The sequence below is a fragment of the Anguilla rostrata genome, chromosome 6 (assembly GCF_018555375.3).
Source record: "Anguilla rostrata isolate EN2019 chromosome 6, ASM1855537v3, whole genome shotgun sequence".
Taxonomy (NCBI): domain Eukaryota; kingdom Metazoa; phylum Chordata; class Actinopteri; order Anguilliformes; family Anguillidae; genus Anguilla; species Anguilla rostrata.
The window spans coordinates 5439303-5455712 of record NC_057938.1 but is presented as its reverse complement, the minus strand read 5'-3'; the positions used below and the strand labels follow the sequence as shown (position 1 = coordinate 5455712).

The 16410-nt window shown below is 44.7% G+C and overlaps 1 protein-coding gene across 4 annotated transcripts in view; it reads right to left on the bottom strand.

Moving 5' to 3' along the window:
* The window catches only part of LOC135258296 (zinc finger protein GLIS1-like), a 107325-nt gene that overhangs the window by 13347 nt on the left and 77568 nt on the right, over positions 1-16410 (bottom strand). For all 4 annotated transcript variants that reach the window (XM_064341695.1, XM_064341693.1, XM_064341694.1 and 1 more), the window contains 4 exons: positions 15679-15840; positions 11792-11902; positions 8292-8487; positions 5659-5818 (listed from right to left, as the gene is read on the bottom strand). In XM_064341695.1, coding sequence (XP_064197765.1) covers positions 5659-5818; positions 8292-8487; positions 11792-11902; positions 15679-15840 — 629 coding nt within the window. The remainder of the gene's footprint in view (positions 1-5658; positions 5819-8291; positions 8488-11791; positions 11903-15678; positions 15841-16410) is intronic.

The window sequence follows — 16410 nt, the reverse complement described above, 5'->3', positions numbered from 1 at the left end:
CCTGGTGAGACTGACAAATCCCAAAGTTTAGCGCCGTAATCTGGTGGTAGTGACATATCCTGATACAACAATTAATCATCACTCCTAGTGGACCAGCTGCGCAATTTATATCGTAACATTCTCCAGATGTGACATCAGCAGTTTTGTTTAGCTGCGAAAGAAAGAAAAAAAAAAGCTTGGAATTCGGTCGTCAGGAATGTGCGGAGTTTTCGGAAATGAGGGAACTTGATTCTCCTCAAAGCTCAAATGCCAAAGAAAGTATCACCATTTATTGTACATTTAAGGTTTCATTCACATACGTCTCTTTTGTCTGGAGAACTGCAGTCTTGGTTTAAAATGCTGTGTTAGCCATTTTTTTCCCCAAAGTAACACAGGGAGCCAGTCACCATTTTTTCACCTTAGCAGTTTTATACTTTGTAACACCACACTTTCGACAAGTCTTGTTTGACAAAATTGATGTACAAGGAACAGCCCTTCACTTGCATTTCAGATGACTAGGGCAGCTGATCCAAGGCATAGCCACAGATTCTAATGCATGAGCCACACCTTCAATCTTGTTTCTGTAGACATTGATGATAAATGCATCAATTTGGAAAAAAAACAGGATCTGCAAGACTTCGTGGAACATAAACGTCATCTGTTTACTAAATGTGTTCCCAATAAACATATTAAGCCCCTTTGTAACTCAATTTTAATCTTGCTGTTGCTACAATAAACTTCAAAAACTCAAAGACATGCTCTTTGTCTCTACAAAACAAACTGGCCTTCTCAGGTTTAGCTCCCAAATAAAACGGTGGTTCATACTCATATGTAAGGACAGTGTAATGTGCTGGTTCTTAACCGTTTTAATATTGGGACCAAAATTAGAAATACTTTTTAGTATCAGGACCCAAATTAGAAATTTAGTATCCTTCAGGGACCCATGAAATACACATCCTAGCATAACCTAGATCACTAGTGATCAATTTGTACAGCAACCAATTCAAGACTTTCCCTGTGTTTTGTATAGTTTTCTAGAGACTCATTTTGGGACCCAACTTATACACTCCCATTTGCGTCCCAACCCATAGTTTAAGAAACACTGACGTGAAGGAACTGAAGAAACAGGTGTATGCATTTTCTGGTCCTGGAATAGCAAGCCTAGTACAGTGAAAGCTTTGGCTTTATGGGTGGTTTGCAGAGTGGCAACAAAGCAAGTCCAGAAGGCGGCTGCAAGGCTATCATCGATTTTCAGCGGGCGAAGTGCGCGACTACAGTTTCCCCCCCTTCTATAAAGGCCGTGTTCATGAAAGATTCACGGGTTTGAAAGCCGTCCAAGTTTTTTTTTTTTTCTTCCTTTTACGTGTTTGGTCCTGTTGCAGTGTGGCCTCATGCCCCTTCTCCTAACCACAGACCGCACACCCAACACACATCACAAATATACCTCGACCGGCATGTTTCAGTATTAGCGGCAGAAATAACACTAGCGTTTAATGAGTGAAATGAGTCTAAATGGATCATTTCAGCCTGGGTAAACATATTTAGCTATGAGGTCAGAGCCCGCTCGCGTACGGCGAAGTCAGCTAGATAAATTTTGTCAAAATGTTTAGTGTCCTGCGAAAACCATCTGGGGAAAAAACAAGTGCTCGGCCGATGTTGACTTTGGCAACGGACGCCGCGCCACAGGCCTTCGACTATTTCAGTCAAACGCTCGATCTTCCCGACCGACGCGAGGAGACGTTCTGCGGGCCGTCCGCTGCAGGTCCTGGCCCTTCGCTCTTTCTCAGATTTGCCAGGATGAAGCAGACATCTGTGTTTATGTGCATTTTGATCAGCCACATCACCCTAATGGAATCCACAAATAAGGAGGACGCAGTTATGTTGAGGCAGAGCTGTCATCACTTCTCCCCCTTCAGACTGAAGGTCCTTTTTATTTTTGTGTAAAGGAAAAAAAAAAAACGACTTGCTCAAAACGTCTTTAGCGACCGACAAGGAGACAAACTGCATTTTGCGGGATTAAAATACCCTTTCCCCCATTTTTTCAGAGAGGTTTTGAGGGAAAGTTAATATTGAAATACAAACTGTGTTGGATTTTGGTTCTCATCAAGCACACTTTTTTTTCTCTCCCTTATTCTTTGTCCCACAGCCAGCCTGGAAATATGGTCATAAAATCCATGAACACTCACGAAACCCAGCTTGTTTTTAGAGGGCAATGGGCTGAATCTGTTCATATATCTGAATATACACCCCTAGACCAAGGTTCGACAGAAAAATGTGGTATTCAAGCCACATTTGGTCATTAAGACTTTTTTCCACAACAAATCAGTCATATGTCGTAGAGGCCTGATACTAACCACTCATATGCCCCCTGCCATAGCACACATTTGTTTTTCAGTTTACATTAGCCTGGTCTACCATATTTGATTATCTACCCTTTTGAAACTTTAGATTTTCGTGAAAGCTTCTTTTCAAACATCGCTGATCCAATTTGCACGGCAATGTGGTATGCATTATTGATGGATCAGACAACATTTACTCTAATCTGGATATACTGAACTATGACAAAATGGCCACCATAAGCCAGTTTGTTTTCTGCATCTACACATGACATGCAAGAGATAATTCACTGGTCGGTTATTCATCCTCTACGTAAGTGTGCATGCAGCATGAATCACTAAAGGCAAGATGTGATGTGGATCCCTTAAAATGTGCGGGTGCAACAAACAGATGTGTCATCATCTCTAGCAGTTCTTCTCCACCCAAGGATCAAATTCGAACATGAAGTGCTCGGCCTTGCACCAAAGTTTGCTTACACTCCTCATAAATAGCTGTGAAGTGTGTGGCAGTGAATTGCCTTTTATTTTCCCAACTATTGATTTTCATTCATGCTAATTTTGTCAAATGAATTATGCACACTGTAATCTCATAATTTATGTGACATGCTTATCTCTTCTCATTTATGCTCAACTACACCATTACAGTCAGGCACATTGGAGGCCACTCTGGTCTTGGGCCCTTGTCAGCTCTGCTTGCAGGCATGTTTGCGCATTGAAATCTAAGTTTGGAAAACTAACTGCTCAGGTCACATATGTCTGGTAACTGAACAGCCAGATAGTACATTCTAAACATCAGTCCCAAACATCGCCACAACTTTGCTCAGAAATAAAGTTCCACGTCAATCTCTCACGATTAGTTTCTGCCAGTCTGATTAGTACGCTGGTGTTACGCGTCATCATTTACAAACACTGTCACTTTGAGCATTTCATTTCCACGAAGACCCTGAAGTGCAAAGAGAAGCAATCTGATCGGAAATTCCGTCTGACAGATCTTTTCATACATAAGATCAGAATGAATTAAAACAACTGAGAGCTGAAAGGAAGAGAGAAGAGATATATGCCTGAATCTGTTACAGATGGTTCCTCGCAGTGACAAATAGTCCATGGGCCACGAGAGTTATTGTTACCATGTGCAGAGAAAAAAAACCCATAAAGTTTTAACGTGAATGTCCACTTCTTTAAATTTACAGCTGACACCTGAATGGGACGATCTATATTGCGTTCAGAGCTCAATACCCCTTACAATTCCATGACGTCACTTGAAATCCTGACTGTTTTTACACTGAGAAATTGAGGAAGCATTAACGATGTCGAATTTAACTACTGACTGGTGCACACAGGAGTTAAATACGCACCGAAGGACAGTTACGTCCAGTCAGGTGACACAACTCAAATGAAGCGGAATTAATTCACTGCAAAATTGTTCACGATGGGGTGCGTGTACTTGGGAGAATTTGATCGTTCAATAGTACTACAAATGAGATTTACATGTAGGGACCAGCGACAGTGGAGGCTCTATTCTACATCATAGTGGATGCAGCTTCTTGCAAAATGAATATTGCAGATGTGGCTGCTCCTGCCACTTTGGCTATGAACACAGCTGAGAGCAGTATAGCAGTCCTGTCTTATGTAGGGGTGGGATTTTCGCTGATTGAGGAGGACATTCTCTCCCATTGTAAATCTTAGTCAGAAAGCAGTCATACTCTGTTTCTGCTGCAGTTAGCAGACATGGACAGAGCTGTTCTTTACATACTTCCTGTGAACAAAGTTATGAAAAAAAAACAGCCGTCTCTCCTGGTTTAGTCACTGCGTCCTAAGCAAAGTAAGACATTAGAAAGTAGGACGGTATGGACAGCAGCACGGGGTAGAGAGTAAGATAAAAAATCAGGGGTCTATGGGATTGAGATACACAGTTTCAGCTGGGATCCTTCTTCCCACACACTCTGGGAAGGACCTGTGTAATTAGGAATCACAGACGTGGCACTCCTCAGCTTCACGCACATGAGAACCTTGACCACGTCTGTGACCCAGCGGAAAAAAAGAAGAACTGGAAACAGATGAGTGGACGTGACCGCACCGCACCGCACGCCCACCTTCGCCGAGACGCCGAGACACCGAGAGACGGCTGAGTCAGGCAGGCCGGGCCGCCTGGCACGGGGAGAAACCGGGGGGTCGCGCCCTGTCAGCCCGGGGCGAGGCTGCCCTGCACGGGGCACCGACGGGCGATGGGACCGGGGCAGGCGACGAAGGCAGGCGTGTCGACTGAAGGTGAGGGCGTGATCGGGGACTGTGCGGGTTTAGCGACAGAGTCGGCCTTTTATAGCACTGACCTGACCTCTTGCTGCCCCCCCCTCCTCAGGACAGGCTTTAGCGACACGCCTGTTCTCCAGAGCGCTGCTCTTCAGAGTTTATTTGAAGTCACTTTAATAGGAATGGGAAAATAAAGTGCGCCATTGGGGGGCCCGTTGCGGGACTCGGATGCGTTAGGGGAATTTGGAACGGATACGGAGTTCTGGACGGAATGGAACCCGGTGACTTCTCTAACAAGGGTCCTCCTTCACTTGGAATAGGGGGGGCGGGGGTGACAGGAGGATGGAGGGAATGGGGGTAGGTGACGTGATGGGTGATAGCGGATGGGGGGGCAGCCGTCACTTGGATGGAGGACAGAGGCCGGGGGGGGAGGGGGGTGGAGGTGACGTGACGGCAACAGAACACAACACTGTGACACATCGGTGACCGCCAAACCGAAAGCAGCTGCCAAGACAAGAGCCGAGGAGGCCTGACTAAGAAACTAGGCCTGACTAAGAGAAGGAAACAAAGAACAAAACCTGATTTCTGACGAGGCGTTGACACGGAAAACTCGCTGTCGCCTTTACATTACATTACATTACAGGCATTTGGCAGACGCTCTTATCCAGAGCGACGTACAACAAAGTGTATAACCATAACCAGGAACAAGTATGACGAAACCCCTAGAGAGAAGTACCGGTCCAAGTGCAGGGAACAACCGCATAGTTCAACTTGGACCCTGAAGGTTAAACTGATTAACACTAACAACGAGAACGGCAACAACGCAGTCTATGGAAAAAAATACAAGTAGTCGTTAAGACAGGTGCATTAACTAAGTCATTACATTACATTACATACATTACAGGCATTTGGCAGACGCTCTTATCCAGAGCGACGTACAACAAAGTGTATAACCATAACCAGGAACAAGTATGACGAAAAGTCGCCTACGAAACAGCCTTTACGGCCTGTTGAGCTGTGCCACACCTGCGCCGGGCAACGCGTGGCCTCGTTTGTTTTGTACGGGCGTGTGGCGCGGCTGGCGGGTACTCACCCCTCCCTGGTGCTGTCCATGGCTGACGGCGGGGAGAGGTGGTTGTGGGGGCTGTGGACGCTCCCCTCGATGCCCAGGGGCCTGGAGGACAGGTCCGGGGTGGAGGAGAGGAGCCCAGATGTGGCCCTATTATGGGGGCCGGCGGAGCCAGTGAACATCCCTGAAAAGACAAACAAAGTCAATCCACAAAAAAAAAAAAAAAAACAGGCCCAAAATCACGACCACGGCTCCCCGCCTTCGTGATAGCCCCTCGCCAAATTAGGTAATTATCATGGCAACATGCTTTTGTTATGACAGCAAATCCCCAGATTGACCCAATCAGGGCCCTTTGAAAAAATAACTGTTCCTTGTTTGTGCTGTTTGCAATTTGCAGCGCACCGTTTACGCTGTTGTGCACATTTGGACCAGTCTAAGGTTAAGTGGTATCACACACAATTTGCTGTTTTTTTTTTTTCCTCTCTGACATTTCGTTTCATTGATCACTTTATTTTTAGAGGCTACACATATTTTCCATGAAAGGGGAAGCTGGCACACAATGATATGTTTGCGCACAATGAAATAGGTCTCCATGGTGCCTGAAATGATTTTGTAAGTCTGACTCAGGTTTACCAGACAGTCATGTCATTAACATGGGAACAAAAGGCATTTAATGACGTAAACAGGCCAGACTATATCTAGACATGTCGTTTTGCCTGCTCTCTAGAGAATACCTAGTGCGGTGTCAACTACGTAATATGGCAAGCTGATCCATGCATAGAGTTCTCTGTGTGAAAAAAAATCACTTCCTATCTCAAAAATAAAGAGAAAATTAAGTGTTAAATGGTAAACACAGGGCTTAAATAACAGACAGGTTTATCTGTCTGTGTCTGATTGGCTGTCTGACTTGGAAATCACTGGATCATAGATGACATCACAAAATGCTTTCGGAAATGGATTTTTCTTCTGGAGTGTGGCAAGAGCAAATGCCGTCAAACAGTTTTCCAGAGTAAAACATTCCTCGAGTTCCAATTCACCAAGGTGTTCTAGCGAAGTTGGTATTCCCGTAAAAAAAAAAAACTGTTCTGACGAAATGTTTCTCCCACAGAAATGGATCCAACGTCACTACGCACAACACTGACTTTCAGGAAACAAAAACTGTTTCGGTAAACATTTGAACGGTCGCCAAAGCTGCTCTCGTTTCCTTGTAGTGTAAAACTCTGAGAAATGCGTGTTTGTCCAGTGATGAATCTGCTTCTTTGAATTTCAGCGGGAACACATGAATATTGCGGGAACTTCTGCGACAGTCCCAGCCAGTTAGCAGAGGGGTGCTCCTGGATTTTCCTTGGCTCCAGCTGTTTGCCAGGAGAAGCCGATTGGTCGATTGGACACGCTTTTGACATGATTACAACCATTCATCACCCAGAACCCATCAATCAAAACCTCTTTAAATGCTTTCCCCTTTAGCCTCAACATCTGCTGCTAAACCAGCAACATACCAGCAAACAATGGCGGTGATTTCTGCAATTTTAGGGGCTGTTTTTCGTGGAAAACAACTATCCGGTGAGGGGACCGTCGGAGAGACCACACGGCACCAGACAGAAGGCAGAGTGCCCACGGAAGGTGCCCCTGAAACTGGGTACGCTTTGTTCGCCCGAACTGTTTGGAATAACTGTGGTCTGCCATTGAGCAAGGGTGCATTGCTGCTGAGAGAGAGAGAGAGAGAGAGAGAGAGAGAGAGAGAGAGAAAGAGAGAATGAGAGATGGATAAAGAGAGCAAGAGAAGGGGGGGAGAGAGAAAGAAAGCAAAAAATATGGATAGAGAGAAAAGAGAGAGTAAGAGAGATGGATAGAGAGGAACAGCGAGAGCAAGAGAGATGGATAGAGAGCAAGAGAGAGATGGATATATAGAGAGAGAGAAAGCATCTCTCTACCAGCAGAAGCACAAGGAAAAGCAGACTCTCGCAAAGGGACACGTTCCACTTAAATAATATTTTACTCCAGCTGACTTGGCTGCTTTCCTTTCCTGTGCTTTTGAAAGGACAGGAGTCTTGTAACATAAGAGGTCTCCACTGACCAAACAGAAGAAGACATCATGGGTTAAGTCTGTCAAATTTTTGAAGACTGTATTAAGTCAACAGTGGGGACTTTTGCGTGGGTGTTGTGTGTCAGAGTGACTTCAGCTTTCACAAGCCTCAATGAACAACGGGCGAATCCAAAACTGCCCTCTCGTTCACTTATCGACTCGCTGTTGGAGCCAGAAGGGAGAACCCCATCTTGTTTAGGGGCGTGAGCAAATGAGGCTTATTACACAAATTATTATTACTCTCAACCACCCCTTTAAGCAAGTCTATGAAAATTCAACCTCAGAGCGTGGAATTGAGGACTGACGACCCTCAACTTCGCATTACATGAAAATATTAAATCCATCCATTATCTACACCCGCTTATCCTGAGCAGGGTTGCGGGAAAATATTAAATTCATATTTTAATTAAAAGAACTGATTACTGACAAGAAGAAGAACACTTAAAGAAAGCAACCAGATGCAATATATTGAAGTCTACGATGTGCAGAGGGAAGTGAAAGTGATTGGACATAATGAAGACGCAGCAGGTGAGAGTGGGACGGGGCAGGTAGAGCCATCCACTGTACGCACCAGTGAAGATGTCTTGGCTCAGCCCGGGTGACCTGGCGAGCTTCCCATTGTGGAGGTGCTGAGAGGGGGCGGAGCCGTGGAGGTGGTGAGAGGGGGCGGAGCCGTGGAGGTGGTGAGAGGGGGCGGAGCCGTGGAGGTGCTGCATCGCCAGACATTCGCTCAGGACGTCCGGCTCCAGGTGAGGGCACGACTGCACCTGCCAATCAATCAAACGCGGCGAGAGAGAGGGAGATAGGGAGAGAGAGAGAGAGAGAGAGAGAGGGGTGAGGAACCATCTCACCTATGAGAGAAATAACATAAAAATTATGTGCTTTTTTTAAAATACTTTTTCCAAGTTCGTGGAACATGTTTTTTCACTTCCCCTATCGGTTCTGCTCCAGCGATGGAGCATTTTGAGTCTGTTAGCTAAAAACGGAACGGCACCAAGCAGCATGAACATAAACGGTTGATTAGTTAGGATTATATGGTCCCCCCCTGCTTAGCATCATTAACCAGAAACTTCATGGCAGGGCGGATGCTATTATGCAGCCTCATGCCTTCTCAAACGGCGTTCCAACTGTATTTCCCCAATGGGTTGACTTCTGTTTTTGCTTTGTGCGAAAGAACGCTCTCTTTTCACAGAGGCCTTTGTGAAAAGACAGCCTGTCCTCATGGCAAAGTTTAGCCCCTTTTTTTTTGAGCGAGACCTGGACTGGCAGAACAGGATGAGAAGACCATGATTCCAATAATGTTTTCAATAACACCACTCTTCCATGGTCAGGGGGGTTGACTCTTGCCTCTACATAGTTTGTGCAACTACATGACTTGGCTCTTATTGACATTCATTGGCTCTGATGTTTTTTTTTTTTTTTCCCCCCTAATAAACTTGATTCACAGTCAGAGATGGAAAGGGAAAACACATTTGTATTCTCTTTGAGAACGAACAACAAAAAAAAAAAGAATAAATTGTAAAGAATGTGGCAATTCATGGTGCTCTCTAGAGGAAACTACTTTCGTGGAATCCTCATTCTGGAGCGTAGGCCCCGCATTTTATTTAAAACATGAGGCCAATTAAAATGAGAAAAAGAAACAGCCTTTCGTGTATTTACACTCTGGAAAGCAGCGTTGAGAGCCAAGTACCAGTTGCGTTAATGAGGTTCTGCTCTGAAGCAACACACGTTTAGCTCCGCTTGCAGTTGGAAGACGACATTAGCGGGGACTAGCGTGGCGCTGTTGCCATGACTCCAGGGCTCATTACCCCGTCCACTCCGAATGTCTTCAAAGGGGGAAAAGTTCCATCATCTGATAATGAAGTTCAGATGAGACCGCTTAGAGTTAACGCCACAGATTCGACCACAATAGCGCAACTGCGGTCGTTGGGAAGACCTTCTGTTCCTTCCCTTGCGTCTTTCCGTAATATAATTAGCAGTACTATTTCCTTATGCAAAAGGCATGGCGGTGTTTCGGGAGTAAAACTTGTACACATGGAGCGCATAATGTATTTATTTTAAACTCCAAATGAATTAATCTTATTAAATTCCTTCTAAATTAAGGCTAAATTCCACATGGTGACCTCATTAAATCCATGGCAATGTACTGGCAAATACACAGAGAATTCTATTCTGATTTCACACAGTTCCCTATGGGCTTCCTATAGACTTACACTACTAACAACTTCATTGCAGAGTGATACAGATTATGTGCATCAGTACTGAATGAAAACACTAAAGAGATTTATAGCCTGTGAATGGTACTTAATAGGAGATAGGAGATTAGCAGCTGGTATTTTGTAATTTTCCATTACTAATTTATATTCTGTGGTGTTCTGTGGTTCGTACGAACTGCGGTTGTGTAATTTTGCAAGGATGTTTAGGAAATAACAGCATTAGTAATATCATTATAATGACGAGCACAGTGACATCTTGGCGCTGTTGACAGGGCAAATAGTTTGGCTCAGACACACTCGATCCTACGTGCTTATTTACTTGAAACTGCATACTTGTTATAGCTGCTGCTGTCGTTGTTGTTGTTATGTAACGTGCATTGTGTGTTTGATTTATGTAGAGTGTATTGAATATCAAGTTTATTGCCATTTCCTAACACTCTGGCCCAGGGGATGAATAAACTATTGTGTGTTGTGTCAATTGTATCATCTTGTAGACGTCTTGAGGCCTTGTACTTTGGGTGTCGTTACTGATATTTGTTCATTCGGAAATTTATGCTTCATGCTTTCATTCTGCTAATTGTGGAAGATTTTCAGAAGCAGCCCCTCTTCTTGGAAAAAAATAAAATCCCCAAGCACTGTAATGAGGACTTCCACTCTGTGGAAAATCAGGAAGAAGGCTGGAATTGCTACAACGTCAATAGCTGCGAGAGTTCTTTCGCACCGTTTGTCATAAACCACGCGCTGCGTTTCGTCGAATCGGACTCTCCCCTTTCCCCGACATTATTGCTCAGGCGTATTTTTCTGCGCCGCGATGGAACCGACAGGCTTGTTTGACGTTTTTATGCCGCGGCTGTCCCCTCAGGACTGCTGGCCCACAGCTTATTAACAACGCCACAAGCTCACATGTGTTTCTGTTTACAACACAAAGCACGGGAACGCAAGAAGGGGCTACATCACCCGCAGCTGGGACGTGGCGAGCCCCGGCGCAACAATGGCTCTATTCTTTTGATATTTAGAGGGAACTTATTGTGGAGCAAGTAATTCATTTTCACAGTGTTCTCCAAGCCGTCTCAAAGCCGGAACGGTCGTATCTGGACCCAAAGCCTCTTTTAAATGACAAACGAAAATTCAATCAACTTCACGGAAGAGTAAATAATGCGAGAAATTTGAATAATTGCATTTTTATTGCCTGGCTTTATTTTGTTATTGTCTGCGGGTGACCACGTCTAGCTGTAAACCCCAAGATCCTGGCCCTCGACGTGAAGTGAAGGGTTTTCGAGAGAAAAATGTTGAAGAATAATAAAATGAAGTAGGATGTACTCGTAATGAAAACATAACTAACAAAATGCTGTTTTTATAAGGACAAATGATTACTTGATCCAGCATTTCCAGACTGCTATTGAGTGCCTGAGCAGAAATGGTGACCAATTTAGCAACAGACTTGTATCTTCTTTATTTTGGTCTTTCACCCCAAGGTAAGGACAGCAAGGTGGTGCACTGACAACCTGTCCAAGGTGTATTCCTGCCTCTTGCCCTATCCCTGCATGCTGGGATATGCTCCAGCCCCCCCATAAAGCAAACCCCCCCACACACACACATAAAGCAATACCCAGCTGTGATCTCAATGCCACCAAAAAACACGAGAAGAAGAATAGTATTAAGAATAAATTAAGAATGCACCTCCATAAACAAAATTAAAATAAAAATGAACAAAAACATAAACAAAATTTGCTGGAAATGAAATGACCGAAGTAACAAAACTTAACATTTAAAAAAATAATTCATGTGCTTCACTAAAAGCCACTGAGCTCGGGCAGTGACCTCCCTCTCCTCCTGGGCGGCCAGGTAAACTCACCTTTTTGTGACCCTGCTGCTCCTTGGCGGAGTGGGCCTTGACGTGCTTGCGCAGGGAGCTGGGGTCGGTGTAGCGCTTGGTGCAGCCGGGGATCTGGCACGCGTAGGGTTTCTGTCCGCGGGGCGAGAGAGCGGGGAGAAGCATCGTAACGGAGCGTGCTCACGGTCGCTAGAGTAAACACTGTGCACAGACACCAGAATGAGAATACACACACACAGGAACATGGATGTGTGGAGTCATAGCTGAGTCTTAAAAACAGCTGGTGCATCTCTACGGTGATGTATTCAATTCCCTAGCTTTCATCTTTGCTGTATGAAGGAAGGAATAGCTCTGCTCCCTTGCTCAACCCCCTAAAAAAAAAAAAAAAAAAAACTATACTCCCACTGAACAATTACCAAGTAAGTAATTAAGTGACACTTTATTCCAGTGGGGTCATTTGTCCTCTGCATCTGACCCATCCTCAGGAGCAGTGGGCAGCCGCAGTGCAGCACCTAGGGACAAACTCTAGTTCTGAGGCCATTGCCTTGGTCAATGGAAATGGCAGGGGTACACTGTACCTAACATGACGTGCATGCCTTTCGGCACGTGTGTGACTCACAGACCAATAAGCTAGCACAATGTCTATGACACAGGGCCCATAAGTAAGTCTACTGTTCACTGACAACACTGATATTCATCACCTTTTATTTCCTCTGAACAGCTGCATACAGGCCAGTAACTGGATTTTACTGCAGCACATTTGGGCCTTATTGGGCTGATAAAACACTGAGTTGATTTAACACTGAGCATTTTACAGTGTAAAAGTATATATTTGTTTCTTTTTCTTGATAGCAGTCAAGGCAGATTACTCACGATTAAAGTATGAAATACCTAAAAGTAAGTAAAATAAAGACACAGGTTTAATTGGTATTTAAGATTAATTGTTACAGGAATGAGTTATATTTATTACTATTTACTGCATTATGTATACATATTAATGGTGTACTGTGGAATCTGGGAATAAACGTTATCTGTTAAGAGTTGAATTAACACTAGGCATTTGTGTAAAGATTGGGTTTGGTGAGTATGTCACCCAACAAGTTACAGGTTAGGCACATCACATATATATGCATTAATGAGTTAAATAAAGTACACATTTGTATATATACATAAACAATATGTAAATAATTGTTACTCATAGGAACTTAAATGTATTAAAAATGAAGTAGCGATGGTCCATGAATGGTCCTGAACCAATTCAGAAAAAACAACCTAGTTGTTTTTTTTATTACTGAAAATCTTGGCAAGTCAATTAGGAACCTAAGACGTATTTCCGTGAAAGGAATCTGCCGCTGATGAAACATTGTCGGAATTGGCCTGCTTGGGGGCTCGTGAAAAAAAACGACAATCCAAAACAGATTGAGGACAGTTATACAATTAAAGATATATAACTCCCCCCGCCTCTTGCTCAATTGGCTGTCACTGAAAAGCACTTAGATAAATAAGTGCGATAAATAAGTAAGGGCTATTAGCAGCAATGACGGACAAACGATCGCTCCCTTTTCTTCCTCCTCCGCGTTCGGAGCTCTCCCGTTTCTCTTCCGCGCAACTGCGCGTGTGGAGTGCTCCGCGCGGACTGTGGCTGCGCTGCCCGTGTGGAAACGGAAGCTCCCTTCCGGGGGGTGGCGGCGGTTGTAAGGGAGAGCTTGGTAACACTTTCAGACCCAGCTACCACCACTACTCACAGCCAAAACCATCTGTGCGAATGTACACAGGGAAGCCCCCAGGACCGCGGTGCGAACGAGCTGGTAAACACGCGAGAGACCTTTATGAGAATTCCCTACGCTAAAATTACGCATCCCACGTTTTGTTCGCAGCCAACGCAACGTTTGGTAAACACTCCGAAAATCTCACGTGTCACTTGCTTCCCTGACGATAACATTCAATTTGGCGTAATTCGATGGCTAAATATTTTTACTTCCTGTGTGTAAACGATAAAAGACCCCTTTGGTTGTCCTCATGCAGGTGCAGCAGTGTGTGTTGTAACGACACTTCTGGGTTGACTACTACACACAAATATTATGATATTCTAAGAGACGGACGTATTGCTTCAGGGTGGCTTTAATCAATTGAGAACGGGCAATGTGATGGATGAATCAAAACAGGATGTAGAAACAGTAATCACTTGTTTAAGAAAATGAAAGCAGGGTGAGAGTTATTTGAAACAGCACAAAGTTAAAGCCGTACCTTAAAGCCGAACCTTTAAACAAGGGCGAGAAGGGAAAGAGGAAACAGAGAAGAGTTTATTTTCAGGAAAGCATTTTTCATGTCCATTGCTGCCTGTAGAATGCATTCAGCTTGACTGGATGACATGAACTGAAACCTTTAGACTTACTATTACAAAATATGTTAAAAATTCTCTACAAATATCAAATGGAAGGTAGTGAATTTGTGGTACTAAGATCAATGGTTGGGTAAAGCATTCGATGTAGCCAAAAATAGAGCTTGAATGACCAAATATAATAATAACTTACTGTAATGGAGGAGGGCTAGCAGACATAAGCTAACTGTTTTTCTTTCAATTCACTCAAACATATGAAAAAGCAGAGGAAAATTATGGGCTCAGTAACACAAAATTCAAACAGAAACAAAGTGGCTCATTAGAATGAATTTGAACAGTGTTTTCTAATATCCAATTTCTCAGGTGTAATTTTCTGTAAATGCACACTGTTTTGGTAGCGACCCCTTAGGCTTGGAAAAATCAGGCTACCAGTTCCTGCTACTCTTTAAGAAAATAAAAAGCAACAATACACTTTATACATTCCTTAATAGTCTTCAGAAAGGAAAGACAGAAGGGGAAAAATAGCGAAGTTCATCAAAAATAACATTTCCCCCCCCCCCCCCATTATGGTCGTGCACCATTTATATTTGGCAGACGAGGTGGTAGGAGTGTATTAATGGGCAGTGATTGGCATCTCCCTGTCTGTACTGCCGCTGTTGGGGCAGTTGCCGAGCAACGGTGGTCTGGCAGTGTGATGCAGCAGATGTCAGTGGTGCAAAAATGCACATTTAGGGGAAGCCAACAGAACCAGGAAGTGAGGTCACAGCCACATTAAGCTTTTTTTTGTTTTTTTTTTGAACTGGTGGTAAAAGTAATGAGTGCTGTCTTCTCCAGATCAGGTCGTTAATATTAGTTGTAATGTTGCTTATTATTCAAATTTGAGCCTGTACGTGAAATTGTCCACACGTGGGGTTGAGTGTCTTTACATTCCCCGTCAAATGTATGGATTCAAGTATGTAAAGATGCGGAGCTACTTTGAAACATGGCTGAGAAAATTGAAGCTGACATGTCCAAACGCACCAGGCTCTCTGCTGGGTTAAATTATGCAAATGCACGTCCCAGCTGTGAGGTGGATCTGTGCATTTAGCAAACATGGCCCCAGGACCCCGCGGTGCGGCTAGCAGCGAGCCCTAACACTGCCGCTTTTGTCCGTCCCCAAAACGCGTGGCCCGCGCAGTGTTTGCAGAGAAACATGTAACTGAGATTCGGGGCCCCGTGTTTACACTCATGTCTCGGAGCGTTATTTTTGGAAAACCGAAAATTCTGCTCAAATACTGTCGCAAAAAAAAAAAAAAAAACGAACGCCGGTTTAGCCGCGCGTTACGGTAGTTAGCGTTAGCGCAGAACATTAGCGTTCCCAAACGCGGCTACCGTAAGCCGTCAGACGGACGGCGACCCTGCGCCGTGTTTAAACAGCGTGCCATTGACCGGGCGTCGCGAACCCGTCAGCCGGCTGGCGGGGAACACTTCCAGCGAGGCGTCCGCCGCTGACAGAGAGGTGCGGGCGTATTTACGAGTCCGCGCGAAGCGCTGGCGAGCGCTATGCTACACGCGCGCGGGGGCTTACCGTGTCCAGGTGTGTGCGCTGGTGCTTGGCGCGGTCGCTGGAGTTGCTGAAAGCCTTCTGGCAGCCCGGGTGCTGGCAGAGGTAGGGCTTCTCCCCGGTGTGGCTGCGCAGGTGGATCTTGAGGTTCTCCAGGCGAGAAAAGGCTTTGTTGCAGCCCTCGAACTGCGACAGAAAGAGCACATTCACGCATTTGCACACACACACGCACGCACACACACATACAGTATACACACATGCACACACATGCATGCACACACACACATGCACACCAACACGCACACACACACACACGCACGCAAGCACGCACGCACGCACGCGCACACACACACAGTTTTAGTGGGAAAACTGCTACAATGAAAGTAGTGTACCAGCACATCCGCATGAATCATAGCTCTCTTGCACATCTGCTCTCTGTCAGGGTTTTTGTCCAACAGCAGACACCGGCCTCTGAAGGCTGGCAGCTACTGTATACAAAGCCCCACTAATGCATCCTCCATCGCAACACACAAATTCAGAGAAAAAAAAATCAAACACATTTGTTTTTTCACTTCTGCACTGGATACCCAAAGGTAGCTGGGGATCCTGAAACCTTGCACACACTCTCTTCTACCAGCCCGGTTTGTTTATCATTTCATTTTGAGATTGTTCAGTTTCTGTTATGCTTAAACTAACTTCACACAAGAGCTGCTTTGTAATGAAATGGACCAAGCCAGCACAGTATACTTGGACACC